Consider the following 26023-nt stretch of genomic DNA (forward strand, 5'->3'; position numbering starts at 1 on the left):
CTGACGGATATACCTTCCGTAAAAAATTTTACTCTTGGATAGTTGAATTGGTAAAAAAAAAAAGAATGATCCGGATCCGTATCCGCGGATCTACTTTTTTTAACGATCCGGTACATTATAGTTGTAACCACTAAAGCATGTACAAATTTTATTTTGTACTTTTCAGTGTTAACCAAGCTTTCTTAGATAAAGATTTTAGAATTAAAAAACCATTTATATTTTATCGGATCTTTTGGATTTGTCCTTTCGTGCCAACACTCTTTTTAATTTACCAAGCACCCTGAGAAGTTCCCCGACCTGCTGAAGCGATACAATATTCCTTTTACTATTTTATAATAGAGATCGAGGTAAAAATATATATTACATCTGCTTCACTCGCAAAAGGACTGGGTTCCGGTAGCGTGGTCGCTTGGCGCGCTACCGTACCTTACCTTACCTTAAGCGTTGAGCAGTCAGTCTAGAATTATTGATTTAAGGCAACCGTTAATTAAATTCATTGTTTTGGCGATTTGTTTTGAAATAAAAGAAACTTTTGAATTGTTTTTATCCGAGTGAAATGTACGACATTTTCTTTTTTTTTCTGACGATGGTTTTTGAATGGTCCACGGCATGTTTTTTTTTTTTCGTTAGACGGATGGATTATGATAGCGTGGTTGCTGGGCAAGTTTGGCGATAAACAATAGAGTTATGGAATTATTTTTACATTTGAAAGATATTATTCGACGTCTTTTTTTGTTTATTTGGCGAAATATTGTATATTGCAGTAAAAAGTTTTTTTTTTTGAAAAGGTGTGTACGCATTTTATACAAAGAAAAATGATCATTTCACATTAGAGGGGGAGGGGGCGTTACAATTTTTTTTTTATTCAAAGGACTTCCATTAAATTTTTAGCACGGGCATCGCTGTGCGGGTACTGCTAGTATTAGATATATAGAAAGTAAAAATGGTGAACAATGAACGCTACCTACTGGAATTTAGAGTTAATCCACTGGAGTTAGGGTTACCATATCAAGTATCAAAGTATCACTAAACATACATTGGTTTCGTTTAAATGTAAAAGCAATTTTCACCCGTCATACCATGAGGAGCGATTTTCTAGTTAATAATAATAAAAAAGTTAGTTATGTTAATAAATTTAATAACTTAATTTTAAGGCCGAACCTGAGCAAGCATATATTTGTACATTTTGTTCATCTTAAACTTTTCAAATAATGCAGGTTTTCGAAGATTTCTTAGATTTAAGTCAATTCCGTCTCATTGCTTAAATTCAGTCTTGAAATTAGTTTGTAAACTTTTATTAAGAAAATTAACATTATGATCACTATTATTTTACCTTGTTTTTAGCCACAATTTAAAATCGGATTTCGGTTATTGTTTAACTTTCTTGTTGGTTTGTAATCTATTTTCTTCATTAAAATGTATGATTTTTTTGTTAATATGCCTAGTCAGGAGCAGAAAGAATAAGAGCGTAGATTAAGAAAATATGTGAGGTTGAAGAGACAGTTCAGAATGAAAAAAAAAGTTTCACTTCTATCGAGTGTATTCACGAGACACAATTTTTCTTCTTCTCACGACAAAGGATATATACAGCCATTCAAATCTAATTTCTGGTTGCGTTTTGAAACTAAAATGAGAATTACTAGTTTAAGAAACTTAAATTAATGTTCGTTTCTACTCTAAAGAATTACGAAAAGTACAATATTAAATGGCCTAATGTCTACTGTTTAATTTTTAGGACTACAATTTTTTTAAAAAAAAGGGGGGGGGGGGGAGGGGCGTAGTACCCCCGTTTTTCTCATTTCAGAGCATAATCGAATACCGTCTAAACAGTATCGAATTGTTAGGAACATTCTTACGATTTAAAACGCGCGTTCTTAACACTTTTGTACAAAAGGGTTCATTTCAGCGATCGCAATTTTTGTCAAGGGTTCGTTTTCGCGTTACAATATTTGTTACTCGTTGCTTTTATTTTGAATCAATATGAAGAAAGTTTTGTTCTGTACGGGGCCGTATTACAATCTTTTTTTTTTTTTAAACGAGCGTTAATTTCCCCATGATCGAATGACGAAAAAAATAGCGAATATACGGCAATTCACGCCCTTTTCGCATGGACGGTGTTCTGCAGTAATTATTTATACTTTTTATATTACCCAGACCATGAAAATAAAAGCAAAATGTGCAAGCATTTACTTCTTTAGCGTTTGTTTAAAAGGGTTGAACTAAAATCAGGAAAATGCTCACGTTTTCGAGTGTTTTTAACCTAACCCTTCGAGTGCTTGTAACCTTATTTTTTGCACTAAATTTCTCGCCATATGCGCGAGTATATACACGGTATTCTGGATACAACACTGCTACTGAGCCATCCAAATGTCTGGTGGATATTATTTTCACATTAGAAATGAATGAAAAAGAAGGCAACATTTTCTATGAAAACCCCTAACATTATTATTATTTTTTTTTTGCCAGCACCGCTGACAAGGGAAAATTATTTATGCGACAAAGAACAAGTTTCGTTATGATCGATATTACTTTTACCAGTGTTGCTTCTTCCTAAATGACAGCTGACAACATAGGTCTGATACTCGGAACTCGAATTATTGAAACTGGAATTTAAATACCCAGTTTTTAAGTGCATTTTTTTCGGGGGGGGGGGGGGGAACAGCGAAAAAAGAATTCTTAGAAATGAATTTGGGTGAACTGTTAAAGAAGTTATGGTTTTTCAAAAAAAAAAAAAAAAAAACGCTTTTGAAAATTAATACAGTGGAAAGGTAAAGGGTAGTTTCTGCAGAAATGAGCTTTGCAGAAACGCGTGATTTATTCCATACTAACAATAGTGAAATGCTGGAATTTGATGTTTTTTTTCGTGATTTGTTTTCAGCGGAAGTCAAATAAACAACCTTGTACAAAAAGGTTGAAGTACAATAGAGGACAAAAATGTAACAAAGTTAAAAATGAAAAATTTGTGAATACTGCCCCTTACCTTTACACAACAGTAGAAGACAACCAGTTTGCACTACAAAACTCAAAATATGAATAAAAACAACTAAACTTTATTTTTCCAAAGTCTATTTAATATCTCCCAGAATAGTCTCCTCCTCTCACAATAAGGAAGAGAGAGGTAAGGATTGGGAAGCAAGATCTAATCTTCACACAGTACTATACATTGTTTTTTTTTAATTTTAATTCTCCTGTACAATGGGCTCTTTCCTCTCAAGGAAACAAAAGTAATTTACTCCAGATCTTCACTTTTATAATCAAAGTATGCTAATTCAATCAAAATTATGATCAACCTTTTTATGTACCAAGATTTTACGAAATGATTAATGAAAAGATGAATTTGAAAACACAAACCGGTAAACTCTAATTTTCACCTTTTCAGCATTGTACAGAAAAGGATAATCAATTTGCTTTTGATTCATATCCATTCAGTTTTGACTAGATAAAATTCATTCTCAATTAGAATATTAAATGCCTATTAATATGGGTTAAAATGTAACAATTCCTCAAATAGCAGTGTCAGAGCTAGAGAAATTTTGAGGAGCACCAAATACAGTGAAATTAAAATTTTACTTTCTACTACTAAAAAAAGAATATGACTGTTTCATCATTCACTTTAAAATAAATGATAAGAACAAAATGAGATTTTTGGTTATTTGATTTAAAATTTGCTACTATATTAAAATATACATCAGAACACTATATTTGCTATTACTTAGAAATGAAATAAATTTTTAAAATGTTATTAGATTATTATCGCTATTTTTTTCTATCTGCAATATTGTTATCATTATTAAGCACTTTTCCTTTCATCTTTTAAACAACATGCACTGTTACATAAAATCAAAAGAGAGAGAGAGAGAGAGAAAACAGAGGCACAATTTCTTTCTCTTATGTCGGTAAAATCTGGAATAGTTCTCCCATAAAGAGAACAATAAAACAAGCAATAACTGTTGTAGATATTTTAATGGCTATTTTTGGCCAAAAACTAAGAAAAAGAAAAACATAAACCTATGAGAAAATAATTACATTCAGTTGATTTAACTATTTAGCTATATAGCCATAAAAAAGTCATTTCCTTCATAGCACCAATTGAAAATGCATTCTTGGCATTAATGATTAGTTCATACTGTACATTTACGTCTTAAATACGCCACTTAGGATGAAAATACACAAATTTGATAAAAAAATAACTTTAATGGCATATATTTGAATTTAAGGGAGCAAAAACTAGGGAGATGACGAAAAACAATGTCACTTAATATGGCAAGTCTGATATGATTATGTAATTTTAAAGTGTATTATTATTATTACTTAACTTACAATTGCTTAGTCAAAACAAAATTCACAGTAATTATTCGCGTGGGAAAAAATTAGAGGTTTTTTACCGGTGAGTGCTTTCACAGTATTCCTCAAAATTAAAAGAAAAAAATAAATAAAATAACAATTCCAATTTGTTACAATATAGCTCATTTAGGAGAAGAGTGCCACAATGCAAAAAAATGAAATTTTACAGGAGAAGCGTTTGAAGTTGAACTCTTCAGGCAATTTGCATTAAGAAAAGTAAGTTTGCTGTGCTCTCTGGTGGTTAATATTTTGAACAGAAAATCTGTCATCATCCAAAGAAGATAACGTCCTTTGAAGGCCTTTACGCAAAAAAACAAAAAAATAAAATAAATAAATAAAATTTCGTATTGTGGCACTCTTTTTCCAAATGAACAATATGTATGTCAAGTAAATGGTGGTCCAAGTCCAAACTATTCACTAGGCAAGTTTTATTTTCAAATTCTCATCTGAATAATTTTCAGCAGAAGATATGATCTCAGCCATTCTTTAACTGCCATAATATAATGTAATTAAAAGTTTCCCACAAACCACACTTTTGAAAAATATAGCTCCATGTAAAAAGACTTAGGAACACTATTTGCCTGAAATACATACATGAAATGCAACACTTACTCTCTTTTTTATGGTGATAAATGTATTTTCAACTCACAGATCATGAATGCAATCAGAAAATGCACAGATAGGAGGACTTTATGAAGAACAAATTAGGTTTAATACATTTAAAATCAAATTTTTTAAATGCATTAAACTTATTTCCCAACGACTCAGAGAAATGCCAAGCCTGAGGTATTAAAAAAATTGTTGTTGTATTGAATGTTTCAACAAATAGCTTTAAATGTAGCACTTGGTTTACTAAGAACAGTCGTAACATTTTCCAAAAAGTTTTTCTACTTATTATGTATTTAATAATAAAAATGTATCATGATTAAAAGTTTCATTAAAATAAAACCCAATCCCTAACCTTCAACTTTGTTCTAGGGGTGATTGCGACCAAAGTTCAAAGATCCTGAAAATTATCAAAGTAAAATAACACTGTTACATATATAAATTAGTTCCTTTCTCTTTCCTTTCTAATTGTCCAAAAAAGAAAGCGCCTTATCATTACCTTATCTATATTTCTTCTGAAAATTAATTAAAAAAACAAAATTGCATAAACGATCGCTGAAATATTCCCAAGTATGGATAGTGAGGCTAGACTTTGACAATTAATAGTTATCAGTAATATGTTGATTTCTTTTCTCAATCATAAAACAAAAATTTATAATTCACTAAGAAATTGATTCAATCATTGCTATTTCAATCTCAGTGGAATCAAGTTGAGATCACTCCTAACAGTTGAAGCCATGAATAAGTTTCTTTTGTTCTACTCTAGAATCTTTTACTTAAGACTGCATTTGCTTGAAACCAAAGCAGGGGGCATCAAACCCAGTCTTGCTTTATGAAATAAGTATACAAAGCTGCGTGTGAACTCCAGTTTATATTATCAAATAACTCAACAGGAATTGTACAGAAATTTTTTCCCTCTTTCTCTTTCTCAGTATGCAAATATAGAGCGTCATTGAGGCATGCAATTACAATCTCAAATGGTAGGGGGAAGAGGGGGCTCCTAGTGGTACTAAACCGTTTAGAACAGCTGCAGATTCCATTTTTTTAAAAGTTGGGCTTTAATCCTTTTTTGCTCAAAACCTGACTGCACCATGCCTGCTGCATTTATGTCTAGAAAATTTAGTTCCTTTAATTATTAGTGAAATTAACAACAAAGCAATGAAAAACCAATGTAATTAGTTAAACTTAGTTCACTTAAAATAAACACAATATATTATAAAAGAGAATAAAAATAAATTTTTTTCCAATCAGAAAATTCTATTTTGTAACGTATTTGAAAAAGTACTGTACACAACAATTATTTTTTATGACATTAAATTCAATTTTTGTATATTGGTAACAGAAAATACATACACTCATTAACTTGCAAATGGTATGAGCCAGATCAATTTTCATCCTCCCAGATAAATGATTTCCCATTAAAGTGAATACAGTTACCCCTATTTACATCACATCTTGCTGCATTTCTCATTTGAATGGATGGCGCTTTCATTTATTTCCGAAAAAATTATAAATATAACAAAAAGGTTGCTTTATATTTCACACCACTGAAATCCTCACATATATAATAGTGAATTCACTGATCGAGTAACGCCGACGTCATCAACAATGAAACTCAGGCTGTGGCATAATATTTTTTGGTAATTTTTGACATGCAGGGAAATGCTTTATTCTGGCAGGGTTGAACAGGACTCGGTAACTTAACAACTGTTTTACTGGTAAGGCTCATTTTGGAGAATGAAGAAATGAAAAAGTGGTCAGCAGTTTATGATCTCTATTGGAGTTTAGATTTAATCCACTAACGTTAGTGATAAAATTTTAACTATCAAAATATCACTAAAAAGGCAGTTATACCTTGATGGGCAATTTTCTAGTTAAAAAAAAAAATTCTTAGAAAAAGTATTTTCTTCTTTTTTTTGAACAATGAACAAAATTTACATTTTTTTCTATTTGTTTATTCTTTGCTGTTTCAGCTGCAATTTTCAATTTGTATTCCACCATAAAACAATAAAAATATTTTTGCTTATTTTCTTAGTTAGAAAAAATTGTCAAACTAATTTTCTTATGTTTTTTATTGGAGAAAATTGTCTTAACATGATAATAAACAAAAATTTCTGTAGAGACACATGTCATTCATTTTTATGTTAATCGAATTGTTACATTTGACCTCGGGTGTATCACGTTTTCGGCTATATCATGTTTTTTGTTGTCTTATGACAAGTGCAATATAAAGAGGGGTTACTGTATTAATATGATGAACTTTTTTTTGAGGAATACTGTAGTCAATCATGCATTGTTATCACTCCAACATTAAGATTTGATTAAATAAAAAACATAATTTTATATATAATATACATAAGAATACATTTTGAACTTTATAAGATCATATACATATGTATCATGAAACATTTATAATTATCAAAATATTTCATAATAAGTCAACACATTTTTATAATTACAATGCAAGGTTTGATAAAATATAAAAAATAATTACATTTTAAACCTCATTTGGCAAAACAAAATCGAAAAACATATACGTCAAACATTGACACCAAAACAATACTGCAATGATATTTACAAAATATGCTAAAACTTCCTGAATCAGTATAAAAATAAGTAAAAATTGTGATATTCAGTTCATAAGTATTTCATTTATTTATGAAATTGTGTCAAAAGTAGTTCAGTTAAAGAGGGAAAAAAAAGTTTTGATATAGGTAGAATGCATAATTGAAAGATTCAGTTGCTATTACTTTCAAACAAGTAGAAGAAACTGTTTTCTCGCCTGATGAATCCTCGATAGATTGTTGCAACCAAAAACTCGTATGTTTCAACTAACAGTAGCAATTCATAACTATGATGGTTTTCCACATCCTCATGATCTTATGATTGCGAAGGTACGACAGCAGGGATAAAATTACCAGGGTTTTATGTCCCAGGAAAAGGACAGTTCAGGGTAAAGGACAAGGGCGCCTATATAGGGGGGGGGAGAGAGGGGGGGGGCTCGAACCACCCCTTACAAATTAGAACTTCCTTGCTTTTAGTACTATTTTCTTTACAAAAATGTAAAAATATTTCTTCTCCAGCCATTAATGAATAAGTTATTAAAAATGTCAAATTTTAATGACTCTAATCTGTTCTGAAATTGGTTTTCATGGAGAAAATATCATGCTAAACCATGGTTAAAATATCTGAGCCCCCCCCCCCCTTTACAATTTTGCATATGGGCGCCCATGGTAAAGGAATTTGGGTAGAGGTAGGATGAGGTGCCCACATATGAGTATTCTTTTCTAGGGCCCAGTGAGCTCACGATGGCCCTGCTCAGAGTTAAAAAAAGTTTTGAATAACCATCTGGTGCTCCTGGTCTGCACTTTTCACTTAATTTCCCTCACACAGAAGATTGAAATTTTTTTAAGATTATATGTATGACTTTAGATTATATAATATGACTTTGATAGCATAACAGCCACTGTTAGTAAAGGAAATTTTTTCACCAAATTCAGGTTTAATGCAAGTAGACAAATGAGCTGTTTAAAATCAAAGAAATATTATAGTGAAACAAAACAATTTTGCCAAATGACATTCTAAATTCAAATTTTAAAAGCCAAAAATGTTGAATTAAAAATCATATTATTGTATTTAAATGTGGAAATGTTGTTTCATTGATTTCATCAATGTAAGAAAGGAATGGAAAAAGGTGTCTTAGTTTAAACCTTTTTCAATAACAGTTGCCCTTCCAAAAGGAGAGTTTGAAGTAACTTAAGATCAAAACCAAATTTTGAAAGAAAATAACTCTTACAATTCCAAAAAGGGGAAAATTTTTGTCAATTTTCAGTCTCGGATAAGTTTTTTTTTTTTTTGGGGGGGGGGGGGAGGGGGGGAGGAACACCTATTTATCCAGGGATCAGACTAGACAAGTTTCTTCTGATACATTTTTGAGGCATTTATAAAAAATCTCGCGCATCCTTTTTTCATAGAAAAATGTTAATAAGAGATACTAATTTATTTCAGCAAACTATTATGTTGATGGTATTATTTCCACTGTTTTATGTCATTCAGCCACAGTTGTAATAAAACAGCAAAGAAAGGGGGGGAAGAAAACGTTGCATATAGCACTGGTTTGACACATAGGTAAAATGTTTACTACTTAAAATGAAAAGCTTTAAAAAGAAATAGAAAATATATGATATTGCTCTTCCTATATGAAAGGCAAAAAAGGACCACACAATGGGATTTTTTGGATGCAAAATTTCAGTATTCACGAAATTATAAATTCCTAATTTGATGGATCCAGTCTTGTTGGGGCCACCATATTTGAGTTTTGGTTGCCAAAAATTTGGTAAGGTTACAAATGATACCAAAATGCTAATAACCAAAAATCTAATCACTAATAGAATTTTCTGCTATAGTTTTTTTTCTTTCTTAAGTCAAGCCAGTGTTAAAACTAAGCAGCAAGTCACTGTCCCAAGCTGGGGCTAAGGCAGAACCACAAGTAAATTCCAAACTATAGTTGGTATTTCCATGCAGTATTAAAATTATCTTGCATTCCTGAAGACAAAAGATTAAGAATACTAAAACAAATATTGAATAATACTTAATGATAAATGCAGTCAATCTCACGTATAACGACTCGAGGATTCATGGTACTTATGACACTAAATTAAGGTAATTTTTTTTACCAAAACAGATATTACAGATTGAAAGTTGCGTAATATAATAAAATATAAAAGTACCTAAACTACAATGAAGCATGAACTTTTATGCAATCAAATTGCTTCACATTATAAAACATGCTCAATGATATCATTGAATTTTTCCTTCTTTTTTTTTTTCAGTTTTCCAGAAAGCGAAAGAATAAATTTTCTTCAAATCATTTTCAAAACCATATGTTTCACCTGTTAGTAATTTTCTCAGAATTCTTAAAACTGTGATTGAATTTTTGAAATGTTCAAAGCGTCTGTAGTACTATGTAATTCAGTGTCTTCTATAGCACAGAACCTTTGGCTAAGCGCCAACCATAAACTTCTAATATGCCCATATGTAGCTGAACCGTTAAATTTACAAGTTTAAATGTATTGAAATCGAGGAAACGGATGACAGGAATTGCTGATTAAGGGCTACGTTCAGTCAATTTAACTACAACTGCTGGACAAAGGAGACCGTTCTAGAACCCTCATGACTTCCTTTTCAACTTAAGTTTTTGAAATTTTAATGAAATAAGTATAAAAATCGAAAATGGAACCGTCTAGAAAATGATGCTAATACCAACATCACTATTTGAATTATGATGCTAAAAGTAAGGCAGAAAGACGCAACTGTTATAAATGAGTTTGACTGTATATCATTCCTGCTCACAAATCAACAATAGTAGACATCTTTTAGTGTGTGTTAAACTAATCCTTAATGATGAAGAAAACATTATAACATACATTTAATTGAAATGTAAACAATATTTCAATAAATATTGCCCAGAACCAGTACATGTCACAAATGACATGCATGTCAAGTTACAAAGAGTTATTTATATGCTTATTTAGATTAGACAAACATTAATGACACATGGACTGTAAGACAGTAGTTTCCTTTTGTAGAAGCAATCACAGGAATTCTGAACATTCCCGAAGTTTACTAATCAAACTCTTGATCATGCTATATAAGACAGTTTTTTTCCCCTCAAGACCAACTTTTAGCCATTACTGCACATTTACTTCGTTTGGAGAACTGTCGTTATACATGCTCGGCAACACACACAAAGCAGTTGGCAACAACTCCGTCAATGATGAGTTCATGAGACAGCCATTGCTGGTTTACGGATTGGGTATAATTGGTATCTAAACCAGCTAAAGAGAGAGCAGCGAGACTTATTACAGGGTTCCTTGAAAATGATAAATGATAATAAAGATGAGATATTTAGTATATACAGAAGTATATATATATATTATTTATATATATATATGTATGTATACATACATATATTTTCTGCAATTCAGCTGGCAGAAAAGCTGAAAATCTTTGAGGAAATGAATTTTGTAATGACTGTCTATACAGAAGTCAAGGTCGCTCCAAGGGTAAAGCCGGCAACTTTTGAAATAAGATAAAAAAGGTTGGATTTGATAACTAAGACGCATAGTTGGGGGTGGGGGGGGGAGATACTGAAGTAATTTGTTTATAACTATCAATTCCCAACTGGCAGAATTTCCATTGCGCTTTTCCTATGTTCTATTAACATTATTTGAAGCTCCAGCAATGTTTTAGTAGCAATTTTGAATGCAACTGTCAAAAGAGACCATGATCTTCATTTTTAAAAGAATAATTATCACTAGTACGGCCAGAATTTCACTTCTAAGGGGTTTTTATGATCATAACAGACCTTACATAACAAAAACTATTATATAAGGATTGGTAATACAGTCAGACTTCGATACAAGGTCACCTCTAGGGTCTTCACCAACGTGACCTCATAAGCGGGGTAACCTTATAACCGTCAACAAATTCGCATGCATGTAATATACAATTCTTCAAAAACAAACTTTCACAAACATACAATTCTTTGTGAAATTTAATACTTACACAAATATCAGTTTGTTAGGTTATAATTTTTTAGTTGAGTTGAACCAATTAAAATTAATGGAATCAGTAAAAGAAATTATAAATTACTTGGCCTTAATTTCCATTCAAATTAAAATAGTGTACAAATATGGTTCTGGCACAGTATAGCCTACTAAGGCTCTTGCACCAAAAAATCCACTCTAACCAACCAACAAATATGCTCAAGCAAAGTACAGAAGTACAACTTACTTTACTTAATCTATAATACAGGACAGTTGAGATTTTTCTGAAATTTTTTGTACAATATTTTCTAAGTTTTATATTCTCTAAAAGTTTTCTTCGGCTCAGTCAAACCTTGTAATAAAATGTTTTATGATATTACTGCTTTGAGGCAAGTCATCTTATAAGCAATTATGGTATATAAGATCTGATCATATATACTGTGATCCAGAACACAGAACTCCGATTTAATTAGCCAGGACTTTAGAAAAACGACCTTTTTACAGGTTGACTTAAAATTGAGCTCTGAGTGTATATGTTAAAAACAAGGGCTCTAAGGGTGTGGGGTTACCTATACCTGGGATGGCTGCATCACTGATATTACTTATGATCTTTTTAATATCTTAACTCATGTCCATCTGTACTATTTTAATGCAACATGCAATTATAGTCATGATCAAATTTAAAAATCTTGTCAGATGGCAAAATTTTAAAGAATTAAATGTTGAGTTGATAAGAAAAACATTAGTTCAAAGTTTTCGCAGAGTAATTGAAAGAAGGGTAGAAGCATAAAGGGGGTTGATGAGAGCACTGTATCATCTTGTGGCTTGAAGCAACCCTGACAGAAATTGCCAATTTTTTAAAATACTTTTCAGGCTATGTTTTTTCCCTCATATCAAGTCTAAATTCTTAAATTATACATAATGAGGTAATTGCAACAAACATACAATGTTTGCTCAAATGCAAATTAAATGAATAAACATGAAAAATACAAAATATTTTCCCACTGCAATTGGGAATTAGAATTATTTCAGCTATAAATACAGTCTGTGGAAGAATTTCACCACACTAATTACATAACCAGTGATCTCTTGGAAATATTAACTCTTTAAACTATGCTTTGTAACAATATGATAAAATCTAAGGCCACGGCAGATAAAGGTGTTACGGCAAACTGTGCATTTTTTTAAACGTGCTCTAGTCGCTGCCTGCGCTCATACAAAAACATACCACAAATAAAGTGAAAGCTATAAAAGACCAGGGTGTCTAATAAGAGCTAAAGTAAAAAGAACTAATTTTTTGCAAATTTAATTTTGTTTAAATATATGCACCACAAAGAACTCAAAATCAAGTCTAGCTAAATGAGTCATACTGAATGGTTTTACAAAATAAAGCACTTTATAAAGGTTATTTTTTATTCATCTTTTTTGTAATCCATCTTGATCTGAAAAATAGCTATTTTTTCTGTTATTTTTATTTTAAATAAGGAAGAAAGAAAAAAATACCACAGTACTTCAATTAAACCCAATGATAAGTATGCTTGGCATGAGACATATAGATATATTGAATAGTCCCAAATACCATCAATGCATTTTTCCCCCCACTTAAAAGGCTTTTAAAATTATTTTTATTAAGACATAGGTCTTAATCAAGTACTAAATATTATGCAACCATATTATAGTTTCCTTAAGTGCTGAATTCCTGGCTAAATGAAATTAGAATGTGGTTTCCTTGTTTGTATATTATTTCGAGATGCTTTGACTAGCGATTATGCAGAAAATTAATTAATCTATTATTTTTTTTTCTTGTTTAAATGCATCTCAATACTGAATGACAGGACAACTTTTGTCTGGGATTATATAATAATGGAAATAGTACAGATTTTTATGAAAAAATGACCCTGAAAACTTGCTGATGGTACTGTGGGATTGCAGACACCCTGGTTTAAAAAAGACTACTTGCAGTAAAATTTCATAAATTAAAAGCTCAATGTATAATTAATTAGTTGTAGAAAAGTCTAGAAAATTCAAATACATAAGCGAATTCCACAGACATGCTTCAAACCATTCATACCACTCACTCATTCACAAGCAAAGAAGACAAATGAAAATACATAACACATTTGAAAAAACAGAGGTATAACATCACAAAATCATGTGCTCTTATGTACAAGTCTCTTATAAATAAAACAAGCACGCTGAAAAATTTAACAGATCTTTTTAACAGTTGCTGATATTAATACCTTAACTGGACTTTGGATGAGAAATCGATGCATCCAGTTAACACGTTAATATTAGCATATCTATTTCTCTGCCACGTGTTTGGTATAAATCAATACTGAGAATCGATCCTTTTGATGTATGTCATGTAAAAGATGAGCATTTTCCCCCTTTTTTAAGTAAGTCCATATTTTAGCTGAGAAAAGGGCCATGAAGCCGGGATCAGTCAACTAATGAAGGCTTAATTCATGCAGTCACAAAATCACGCAAAATATACACTTAACAGTATGACTTCGAGTGATTCACATTTCTCTTGCCTTAGGCTGGTCTGTCTCCGGCAACGAGTTTGGAGATGTTTGATGATGAGGAACAATTTTAAATTTCAGCCCAAGTGGGGACACCAAATTATGAAAACAAAACCTTTTACCACTCAACAGTGGAAAAGGGCCAAGCAGGCCACTATATTGCCGATGACTAATGCTTCTGTACCTTCTCTATACACATGCCATGCTGCCGAGAAAGAACTGCCTAGTGAACATCACCATGAGTTCGTGGAATGTTGGACGACCGGTAGCGATGCCGACTGGGCAACTATAAGTATATCTTCTTCACTTTCACAACAGGTCTGTTATCGGCAGAGCTGTTGGCGCTCTTGCCATTCCCGTTTTTTGGAGGTACATTGAGGACGAGGTTGATGGGCTTGTTGGTGGTGGGGGATAGAAACCCTTCTGTGTGGTTGAGATGTGGGGTGTCACAGCTGCCACGTTGCTCCAAATAGTGGGCATCGTCATAAGGGGAGTCCACCTCCTCTGACTTGCACCTTCGACTGAAGATGTAGCCACTGATGAATCCAACCACTAGGGAGGACACAATGCTCGTCGTGACTGCAATGGCCAGTGTTTCTGCAGTGTACATGTACTGGTGGCCTCTGGATGCCCCCGCGCTGCCACCTGCAGGGAGAAAATGCGTTTTGCCTAAAACAATTAATCCCTTCCTGAACAAAAGGACATAAAATGCACAGACAAAAATTATCAAATTATAAAACAAGTAAATTAAAAATGTAAAAAAGAAAATGTTACAAATTCAAGAATTATTGAAATTATACAAAATAAAATAATCAAGATTTGTTAATTCTTGTCAGTTAAGTCATATTTTTTGAAAATCTATACTGGTGACAATGAAATAAAAAAAGATTGATCAAATGTAGAGGCTCTTGTAGTGTGAGGGTGATAAATTTTGTGGCTAGCGTTGATAATTCCATTGATAACAGAGAAAAAGTTTTATTCGTTTGAAAGCCAATCAAAGAAAAGTCTCATTGCATATAGACTTTAAAAAAGAACAGATTGAATAATTTTATCAGCGAAGAATTACATAAGTAAAACACGGGGATTCTATTTTTATTTCAAAAACCATAAGCATGATATTCATAAGCCATCTTGCTACGTAATTATAGAAGCATAATATCTATGAACAAGAATACAGAATGCAAAAACGCAGCTTAGCTCTGTGCAAAATCTTTCCACAAGCATAATACTTATCTCTCTTTCAGCTGAAATTTTTATTGAATCCAAATTTTGTATACTACTTTAATAACGAACATTTTGATCTGATTAACTATGTAATGTTTATACAATGATTGAGTTAAATTCAAACATTAACACTGATGAATTCTGAGTTCTAATTTCTCACTAAGCTTTTCGCAGGATGCCTTTATTAGAGGCCCATTGCGCACAGTAAAGGATATCTTTCCGTATTCCATTAGAAAAGCTAAAAACAATGAACTTTGCTTGGCTTTTTATACAGGGGGAAAAAAAAAGATTTTATGCTTTCCCTCTTCTCCTTAGTGTTGCCTCTTGTGTCAAGACACTTTTTTTACTTGCATTTACGATAAAAGTACACATTCTAAAAAGCACGCAGGCTCAGAAATTTTTGAAGGAACAAGACACACTTAAAAAGTTATCAATAACAAAGAATAAACATGCACTAGATTATTAATAGTCACATTCACATGCAAACATTGGGCTCATACTAAGCAAGATTTAAAGCAAGCATTGAAAGAAAAAACAGTTTGATCATAAGGGAGACAGGGACAGTAAGCTCTAGGCCCTCATTGTGGCTGCTGCTTCCTGCCCAAAGCAAATGCTGTTATAGGCACAACAGAACACCAGAACTGGAGAAAATTGCAAGAATTATTAGAAATGTTATTGGTTAAAGTGATCAAAAGCTTGTAAACAGAATTATTATAGTGTCATTAAAATAACTTGAAGATTTTTGTTTGAATATAATACAATCTTGTTATATTTATGGCAAGTTAGACGTTTTTCTTCCATTGTAATTTCTGAGAGATGAAAGGTTTTCTGCGATCATAATGTTTTCTGAGAAAGAAAGAGGGAGACAACTTTTAGATTTATAAATATTTTCTTAGATGCATATCAGGGGTAAAAGTATTATGCAGCAAATCCATGTAATGGAAATCACACTCGAGTTTTCTGACTGCAGATAACTTCACCAGAGAAATGAAATATACAAAAAATAATAATAATACATTTTTAAATGCCTCATTTTTATTTCTTTTTAAATTTAACAAATTAAACTTTTTTTTATGAATGATTTTTTTTTTTTGTTGTAAAACAACGAAATGAAAAAATATGAATACAAATATTTTAATGCAGAGAACTCTTACTATTCATCAGTACATTTTTGTTTTTACTATTCTAGCTGCATTATATTATTAGTACTACAGTATTATTCATGATAGTGAAATGCTGATGATGAAACTCTCCCTTATTATTAAAGTTTTTTATTTGAGTATTTTAAATAAAGTTTTACCACTCCAAATTTCAACTTTTCTGACAACTTGATATTTTTGATTGAATAAAATATAGTCGCTAAAAACGTAGAGTATTTCTTCCCATAGTAAAAATATTTATCAGACAAACACAATTTGCAGAGCATTGAAAAAGAAAGAAATGCATTTATATTTTCGTTTTAAGACAAACTATGTTTATGTGCCACACAAAACTCAAATAATATTCGAAAAATACTTTACATTGAAAAGTATCAAAGATTGTTAAATAAAAACTTACAATAATGCAAATTATAGTTTACTTAAAGTTCAAGAATAAATGTGAAATGCATGAAAGGATTAAAAAAAAAAAGGTCATATGTGAATATAATTTGTTCTCTCTATTAATGAAAATTAAGAAGTTAAGTATGCACATATGGAACAGGAAAAGAAAAAAAAAACTGTCTTACAGCAATGTATACTTTTAAGTAGTCTTTAAAGTATATGTTGTGGAAAATAATTTTGTACAAATGTGTGGGAAAAACATCGAATGGTTTGGGCAAAAGCATGAAAAGATTACAAGAAAATAACATTTTTCATACATTACTAGAAATCAAGTGATCTCATGCTATCTATCCTCTGGAAAGCATCAATGCTATCAAAAGAATATCTTCATCACTCTATTCATATGAAATTCGGGAGTTAACCTTAATTTCATATTGCTTGGCATGAGTAGCACCACAGAAAGTGAATCGCTACTTAATACATTTGTATGAAAAGCAAGCAAAAGAAGCACTTCAGTTAATTTTATGACTCACTTATAAAATTTCACTTTTTCAATTTGTACTAAGTTTATGTACTGTTAATTAGCTTTAAGTGTTGATTAGCTGTTTTTATTATTTTTATCTTCTTTCCTTTTTTTTTAATTATAAAGATAAACTTTTTAATGCATTGGTGTGGTCCTATAAAATTGTGAAGTTATAAACAAAAGGATCTTTGTCATCAGAAGATATATTATCCATCTGTTTGTCATCAGAAGATATTTGATTTTGAAAACTTCATCGGAATTAAAAAGAATAATTTTCTGCGAACATTCATTTCCATGTATGTCCAAAGTATTCCTGTCCAGAATTTTATGTCCATTAACGATGAAATTGACTTTTAATGTACATAATTAAAAGGTTTGAAATATTACCAACTGAAATATGAAAAATTTTCAGAAGTAACAAAGTGGATGGATGCTTGAGGTTAAGGGAGAAAAAAAAAAGTAAAGAGTCTACTTCCCCAGCATTCCTTTTCAACTATACAGGATTGCCTTATTGCATAATAGAAACAATTTAGACTACTTAACTTTTTTGTTTTAAAAAAAAAAGTCAAATTTGATATTCAATGTCCTTACTAAGATGAGCAATTTTTGAATAACTAGATTAACAATTAAATATCTATTGTAGCATAAAAGTACAAAAAAGTCATTTTTATTTGCAAAAAGTTTAAAACTGCAAAACTTAGTAGTAGTGATTGAGTATTTCATTTGTTTTCCTTTTTGTTTTTTCTTATGAGTTTATCTGCTGTTACTAAAGCTATAATTAATATCCAGTATAATTTATTTTCAAACAATGTTAGTGCCAAAAATAAAATAAAGAACTTCGCGCCCAACCCAAAACAATAAATATTACTTTGAAATTAAAGTTAAAAATAAAAGTCTTAGGTTTTATCCATCTATCCACAGCTGATGTTCTGTTGTTTTCAAAACTGGCTTCAGGAAATAATAATAATAATAATAATAAACCAAACCTTTTTTGCAAAGTAATGTGCAGCAGCCACTACTTACAGGCTTTATGCATTATTTGTTATCTACAAGAATGCAGGGTGTTTAAAGAGCTCTTCAAAATACCAAAATAACTTCCAAAGTAAATAAATTACAATTTCAATTGTTGCATTATACCAAATTACTGCTTGTCTTAAATAACTTCATAGTATTCAGTAAAACAATGTTTTCATAACTAACTTCACTTCAATTTCTAGTTTTATTTATTTAAATAATTATATAACATGTTCCTTTTTTACATAGTTGTCACCAGATTCTCATACAAAAATTGTAAAATTTTAGGAACTCTGAAGACTTTTTAGGAGCCTAATTATTTCTCAAAGTTTATATGCACCTCCCCCTCTATTCTGAAAGAATTAGTCACTAAAGTAATTTTTTACAGTCGCCTGTTCGACCTGGTGCCCAAGATTTATCAGATCTGGATTATTACTAAGATCCAGGCCAAATATGAAACATAAAATATTAGTGTCATTGCAAGTTTTAACATAGTAAACCAATGTATTCGCCTACACATTGAACATTACATAAATTTGTACTCACAGCTACTATCAATCATTTTAACTACTTTTAGTTTTATTTCTTTTTATAATGAATTTCTTATTTACATATTAATCTATTTATTCGTCCATCTATCCATCCTAAGCTTTAAACCTACATGCAAAATCACTCATTTATCTAAGAGTTTAATGTACATGAACCCTACACATACGGTCAACTATTAATAACTCGAAGTCCAAAGGGACCGACTAAAACATTCGAGTTATGGGAAGTTTCCACAACAGTCTCAAAGACCCAATGAAAACTTTGAGATAAAGGAATATTTGAGTTATAAGCTTCGAGTCATCGAGATTCAACTGTATGTGTATATTATCTTTTCACTGCTGCATTAAAAAGGTCATTTGTATGTGTAAAATCAAATGCACAAAATGAACTTTTTGAAATAGTAGAAACTTTTTTTTCGCTTTTAACGTAGAACGAGCTGATGCGTGCATCACATGACTTCCTTTTACTCCAATTTAATGTGATTTCCCCTTTATTGATAGTGGCCAAATTGAAATCAAATTAAAAAAAAATCTTCAAATTTATTGTCAAATTCGCAACCAAAAGACTGGCAATATATCGCCAAGTGTCCGACAAATTATAACACCACTTGAGTTTACATCGAAATTAACATTAACAATGATTTCCCCCCAAAAAGAGGCAAAAGACCCCTTTAGAAACACCCGAATGCAACCAAAAGAGAAGGTGCACAACTAGACCCCACTAGGAGTCTACGTATTAAATTTCAACTTTATAAGACATACCGTTCTTGAGTTATGCGACATACATATGTACATATAGACGTCACGAGAAAACTCGTAATTAACTCGGAAATCGTCAAAATGGATATTTCGCGTGTCTATACGTTCTTAAGCACTTATCTGCGTGTGGTCGAGTCAAAAAAAAACTCAACATTCATTGGGGAATGAGCAAAATGGAAATTAAGGTTGATTTTTGAGTGAAAATTTTTTTGCGAATACAATACTTCCTTTTTTGTAAAAGGAAGTAAAAAGAAAAGATAATAATTGCGCATAAGAAAAACATCTTGCCATTTGATATGTATCAATACATCACAAATCTTTTTCCATCTATTTCTCTATGTCTGACAGTCAATTTTTAGTTGATGCTAAGAGGATGAACATATGTTTAACAGGAATTTTTTTCGCTCCCATTAAGGTATTGAAAGTAATGTTTATGATATCTTACTTCAAGACTGAGCTTTGGATTGTTTACGGGCTAAGATGTACTACGGGCTCTATAGGGTCTGGTGGGGGAAAGTGGTCAATGGGGTAAAGTGGTCATACGTCAAATACATGGCTATAGCTTGGAAATAAATGTTCGAATGAATGTAAAAATTTTACTTTAGAGTAAGGCAGTTAGAAACTACATTTTGAATACGAAATTTTACAACTGGCAAAATTTAATTTGGTAAAAAAAGATATTTTGCATGAACATGAAAAATTTTAAAATCTAAACACCTATTTTAACATTCTTGGGAAATTTTGTTTGTTAGAATTTGGAACTGATTGACTATACAGGAAGCTTCCTACATGTCTCAAGAACTCTTACTCATTAGCAGTTATCTATTATCAGCAGAATCTATTTTAGATAATTTTTTAGAACAATTTAAGTAAGATGGGGTAAAATGGTCATAATATTAGGCTTAACGAATATTGTTCTTCTAATGTCACTTAATCTTTAGGTATAAGGCAGATACATATTAAATATTAATTTTACTTAATATGTATTTTTTTTACAGTAAACGGGGTTAAATATACGAGTATATGCGTATATATACGCATATATACTTGTGTAGACATGTACATAGACGTATTCACATAAATGCGCCAATAAATACATATTTGGGTATCTGCAAGTATTTTTTATCCATACAGCTATACATTCTACTATACACGTATATGCTCGCTTATACTCGTATATATAAGAACACTTATATACTCAAATAGATATGCATATACGCGTACGTACTCGAGTAGACACATACATACAAGCATGTGATATAAAGGTATACAGGGTGAATTTATATTCTTGAGCAAATTATTAAAAGGTGTTAGAGGAGAGAATAAAAAGCAAGAATCAATAAGGAAATATGGTCACAAACACAATGCTGATGCGCTACATGCACGCAAAGTGAGAAATTGATGGATGCAAAAAAAGTCACAAATATATATATATATATATATATATATATATATATATATATATATATATATATATATATATATATATATATATATATATATATAACACAAATACAATTTTACACAACATTTTAAGATTTAAGAAAGTTTTAAAGCGATTGATGAAATTTGCGGCCTTTAGCTATAATACATGCGTCGCATTCACAGATCACTCTCTGTTGCAATAACGAGACTTTTGAAAAACTTTCATCAGCCGCTGCGCCTTTGTTGCGATACGTGTATTAAAGCTACTACAGACCGTAACTTTCAACAACTGCTCTAAATATTTCTTAAAAATTAAAATGTTAGGTGAAATCATCTTTGTGCAACAAATTTGTACCCTGCTTTGCATCCATCAGATTCTGGCTTCGTGTGCATATAGCGCGTCAGTGATTATAACTTCCTTATGATTCTTTGCTTCTTATCCTCCCCTCTCACACCTCTTTGATTTTTGCCCAAGAGCTTAGATTCACTCTGTAGGCCGACATGTATATAAGCGTATATTCTCGTGTATACATACATGCACTGGTGTATACACGTAAATGTACGTATATACGTCTATACAGGTATATAATCATGTTTACACGTATACGTGCGTATATACTCGTGCTTCCATATTATATATACGTGAGTAGACACGTACAAAGACGCACTGGATGTATCCACGAATTAACTCGTGTATACTCGTATAAGTACGTATGTACACTTATATATGCATATATACGTCTACTATACACATATATACTCAAGTATGCACGTATTTTCTCGAGATGCAAGTGCATACGCGCATATGATGTTCGTTTATACGCGTATATACTTGTATATACACATGACACGTACATATACGTAACACGTATATACATGTGACACGTATGTACTCATGTAGACACCTATGTACTCATGTAGACACACATACACTCCAGTAGGTAATCACGTATACATGCTTATATACTCGTATATACACGTATATACTTGAGTAGGCACATGCATGCATGTATCCGATGTATACATGTATCTACTCATATAGGAATGTGTTTACTCATGTATAACACGACACATATATATTCGTGTATACACGCATATACTCGTGAATATACTTGTAACTATAAAAACAATTGAAATATACAAGTATTAGGGTTCTTTATAATGGTTTTGCATCTATTTTTAACTATGACCACTTTACCCCATGCTATGACCACTTTCCCCCACCCCATGGGGAAAAGTGGTCATAAAAACAAAGTTCTATAAAACTACTAAAATCAATACTTTTCTTCCTAAAATTCAATGTACCGTGTTCTTTAATAATGCAATGTAAAATAACAACAAAAAAAGTTGAAGTGTTTAAAGAATTTGTTGCATTTACTATCCACCTAAGTTGAAATCCTACGATTTTATGACCACTTTACCCCACCAGACCCTACTGTTCTGATACAATGTCATTTTCTGCAATCAGCTTTTGGTCTCCCTTTATGTATTTGTTTGGAAGTTATTTGAAGTAGTGCCAACTTCTGAAGCACCCTGCATTCATTAACATTTACTACAGACCGACCATAACCCGTTATATTTTTAATCATACACAGCAAAAAATATCCTAGCTAAATACAACACAAATGCAAGCCTAAAACAGATACTGCACTTAATGCCAAATCACAGAAACTTTTAAAAACAAACATAACATTCTGTTTATTGCTTGTTTCCACCCATGTCTGCACAAAGACGCCCAATACATGCTTGTTTAGGGCAGGATGCAGCTAATTTGGTTTGCGACATCATTTGACCACATAACAGCCCAACCAGCGAAGCATCAACGAGGATCCTCCGTTAAAGAAACTAACGAAAATAAGCAACAAAGGAATCCTCTCTATGCATGCCTTGGTCAAGTGATTCTAAACCCTTTCTAGTTTAAAAGCCACACAAGAGGGCATAGAGTTTACCTTCATTGAGTTCGTCTTCTGTCTCAGTAGTGGAGGAGGAAGAAGGGGGAGAGCCACCACCCGAAGGGGTGTCATGACGACTAGCTGAATGGTGCGGGGAACGTTGGGGTGTTGTCCCACCAGAGGATGATCGTCCTGTTTGGAACAATTCAAGATTATGTATGGATCAAAAACCAAAAGTAAACAGACCATGAAATTTCCTCCATTCAGAATCTTTACATTCAGTTGTTCAAGTCACTAAAGTGTTGCACTTAATATATTTTAAATAACACATATATACGATTTATATTTAAAGTAAGTCATACAGAACAATTACAATTCGTTTAATTTTAGAAGTACATGTACTACTTCTTCTGCCCTTATATAGAAGTTTGGTAAGACCTCATTTGGAGTATTCTGTTCCGGTTTGGTCTCTTTATCTAAAGAAAGATATTAATGTATTGCAAAGGGTTCAAAGGCGGGCTACAAGGCTAATAAATGGACTTTCTCATTTAGACTATGATTCCAGGCTTAGAAGGCTAAAAATGTACGGTCTTGAGCAAAGAAGAGACCGAGGGTTTAACCAAGGGTTCAGTTGTTTAAATTTATTAAACTAAAAGATGTTACGGGGCTGAAGTTTAGCACTGAAAACAGGACAAGGAGTCATTGTTTTAAGCTATTTAAATCTCAGGCTAACATGGATATTAGGAAAAATTATTATTTTAGAAAGGGTAGTGGAACCTTGGAACAGCTTACCGGAAGAGGTGGTAATGAGCAAGGGAGTAGATAGTTTTAAGAGGGCCATTGATCTTCACTGGGGATTGTAAATTGACTAGGACCAGTCTAGCTGGGCCCAGAGCCTGTTGCTGGTCGTCACTTTTGCATTTGTATTTGTATTATGGAACTATGAATTTAATTACAAAACACTTTCACAAAAATGAAGTGAAAAAAATATTTCTTATTCTACTTCGTAAAATTACAACAGCTATTTGATAATACAATTCAATATGTGCATCCAACAAAAATTGAGGACATAATAATGTACGAGAATGACTAACGCCAAACGAAAAATGCTATCTCCTCTGTTGTTCAACAAGAGAGTATTTTTCTCATGTGGAAATGTGCAAATATTATTAACAATTAATTTAATATAATGTTTTAGTAAATGAAAGTTTTGATGAAATTAAGTTAGCATATTTTCATTTATTAAAAACTAGCTGTACCCAATGCGCGTTGCTACGCCAACAAAAAATTTTACATCATTATACTGATTTTCATGACAATTGGTTGAACGGGGCCGAAGTTGCTACTCTGCAGTGCCACCTGGTGGGAAGTGGCTTCAATGAGCATATTATGCACCTTCTCCGTGGAAAAATACATATATATATAGCAATTTTCATAATAATCGGTCCAGGTATCAAGTGAAGCCGTGACTATACTCAAATTTTGTACTCACGCAGTTTGCAAGATCAATCAATCGCTAAAAATATCAAATAGAAAAAGTTTTAAATCCCCCCCTTGCATGAAAAGCCATAAAACAATAAAGAAAGAATTTATTTGTTCAAACTCAAGAAAAATGGCAACAGCTAACTTCTTATCAATGATATCTTTCACGCGAATTAATTTCTGCAGCCGATAATTTTATTCGTATTTATCCAATGGATTGTGACTTAAATTGGAATAAAAAAGGAACTATAGATCGGATTTTTTTCGAACTGGTTTATAAACATTCCCAGTACCAAAAATAACAAACGGTGAAAGTTTCAGCCAAATCTGCCGGTCAGTTTTTGAGTTCATGGATGACATACAGACAAACATTCATTTATATATATATATATATATATATATATATATATATATATATATATATATATATATATATATATAGCAAATTTTTCTAATTACATTGGTTTTATTTCATTCTCTCAAAATAAGTATATTGGTCCAATGTAGAAAGCATTAAACACTTTCATACTTGAGTGAAAAGGATAAAAATTAAAAAAAAGGATTGAGTCAAAGTTGTCCAAAGCAGAGGTACTTTTTTCAACTTTTTAAAATGGCAATTAAAAGCTTGAGTAGCTAATCTCTAACATTGCCCATTTTACTGGTCTAGATTTATTGAAAATTGCTAAAAAGGGAGCTAAATAAGTACTTGTTCTATGGTACAACAACAAATTGTAACATCATGATTTGGAGTGCCTTCAATCATAATTTATTTTTCTGGTAATAAGGGTATGTTTTAAGATTTTTTAGCTACAAAACCAAAGCCACAGAAGAACAATAATATTTCTGCAAGGTTAAGTGCACTAGTTTTGAAAAATTTAATAACAAATGGAAAGAAAAACAAGATAAGTTGAAGTTGTTAAGCTTATATGGTGAGATGATACCATAGCTTGATTAAGTAGAACACAGGCATAGCTTCACCACGAAAAGGAGGCAGATGACCTTGAAGCAAAAACATCATGTGTATCGTTTGTAATATGTTGTTTTTTATTATTTTGGAATAGATAGGATTAGCGAGACCATGCCTCTTACTATTTGATGCTTTCTGGCAGATTCTACCTATTACAAATGATACAAATGATGTTTCACTTCAAGGTCATCTGCCTTCTTTTCGTGGTCAAGCTTTAAGGCGTCATCATGGCAGATAATCATCTTGACATGTAGAAAACAAATATTTGGAACAAATGCATTATTAATTAAACAATTTAAAAGTGAAGAAAAGATAGAACAATTAAAATGCAGTTGATAATTTCATGCAAATGGCTTTTATTTTATAATCATACATAAAGTGAAAGCTAATTATTAAGAATGCTTGCAAAACAGATAGAAGACAGTAAAACCTAGCAGGTGCTCTTGAAAATTTGAAACACTATTTGAAAGCTCGCTTCAAATCAATCAGCAAAAAAAAAAAAAAATAAAAAAAATAAATTGTGGTATGGTCGGCCTCATCTAAATGAATACTGTTGGTTCCAACATATAATATTCAACTAAGCTGGGGTTTAATCACACGGGAAATTGTAAAAAAGCAGTTGAAAACT

The 26023-nt window shown here is 31.7% G+C and overlaps 1 protein-coding gene across 1 annotated transcript in view; it reads right to left on the reverse strand.

The window, feature by feature from the left end:
* Positions 1 to 14026: 14026 nt before the first annotated feature.
* LOC129231766 (semaphorin-1A-like) overlaps positions 14027 to 26023 on the reverse strand; it is a 51283-nt gene continuing 39286 nt past the window's right edge. The window contains 2 exon segments of the mRNA XM_054866134.1: positions 14027 to 14665; positions 23004 to 23138. Of these exon segments, the coding sequence (XP_054722109.1) occupies positions 14307 to 14665; positions 23004 to 23138 (494 nt within the window). The 3' untranslated portion in view covers positions 14027 to 14306.

Source organism: Uloborus diversus, chromosome 1, assembly GCF_026930045.1.
Source record: "Uloborus diversus isolate 005 chromosome 1, Udiv.v.3.1, whole genome shotgun sequence".
NCBI lineage: Eukaryota > Metazoa > Arthropoda > Arachnida > Araneae > Uloboridae > Uloborus > Uloborus diversus.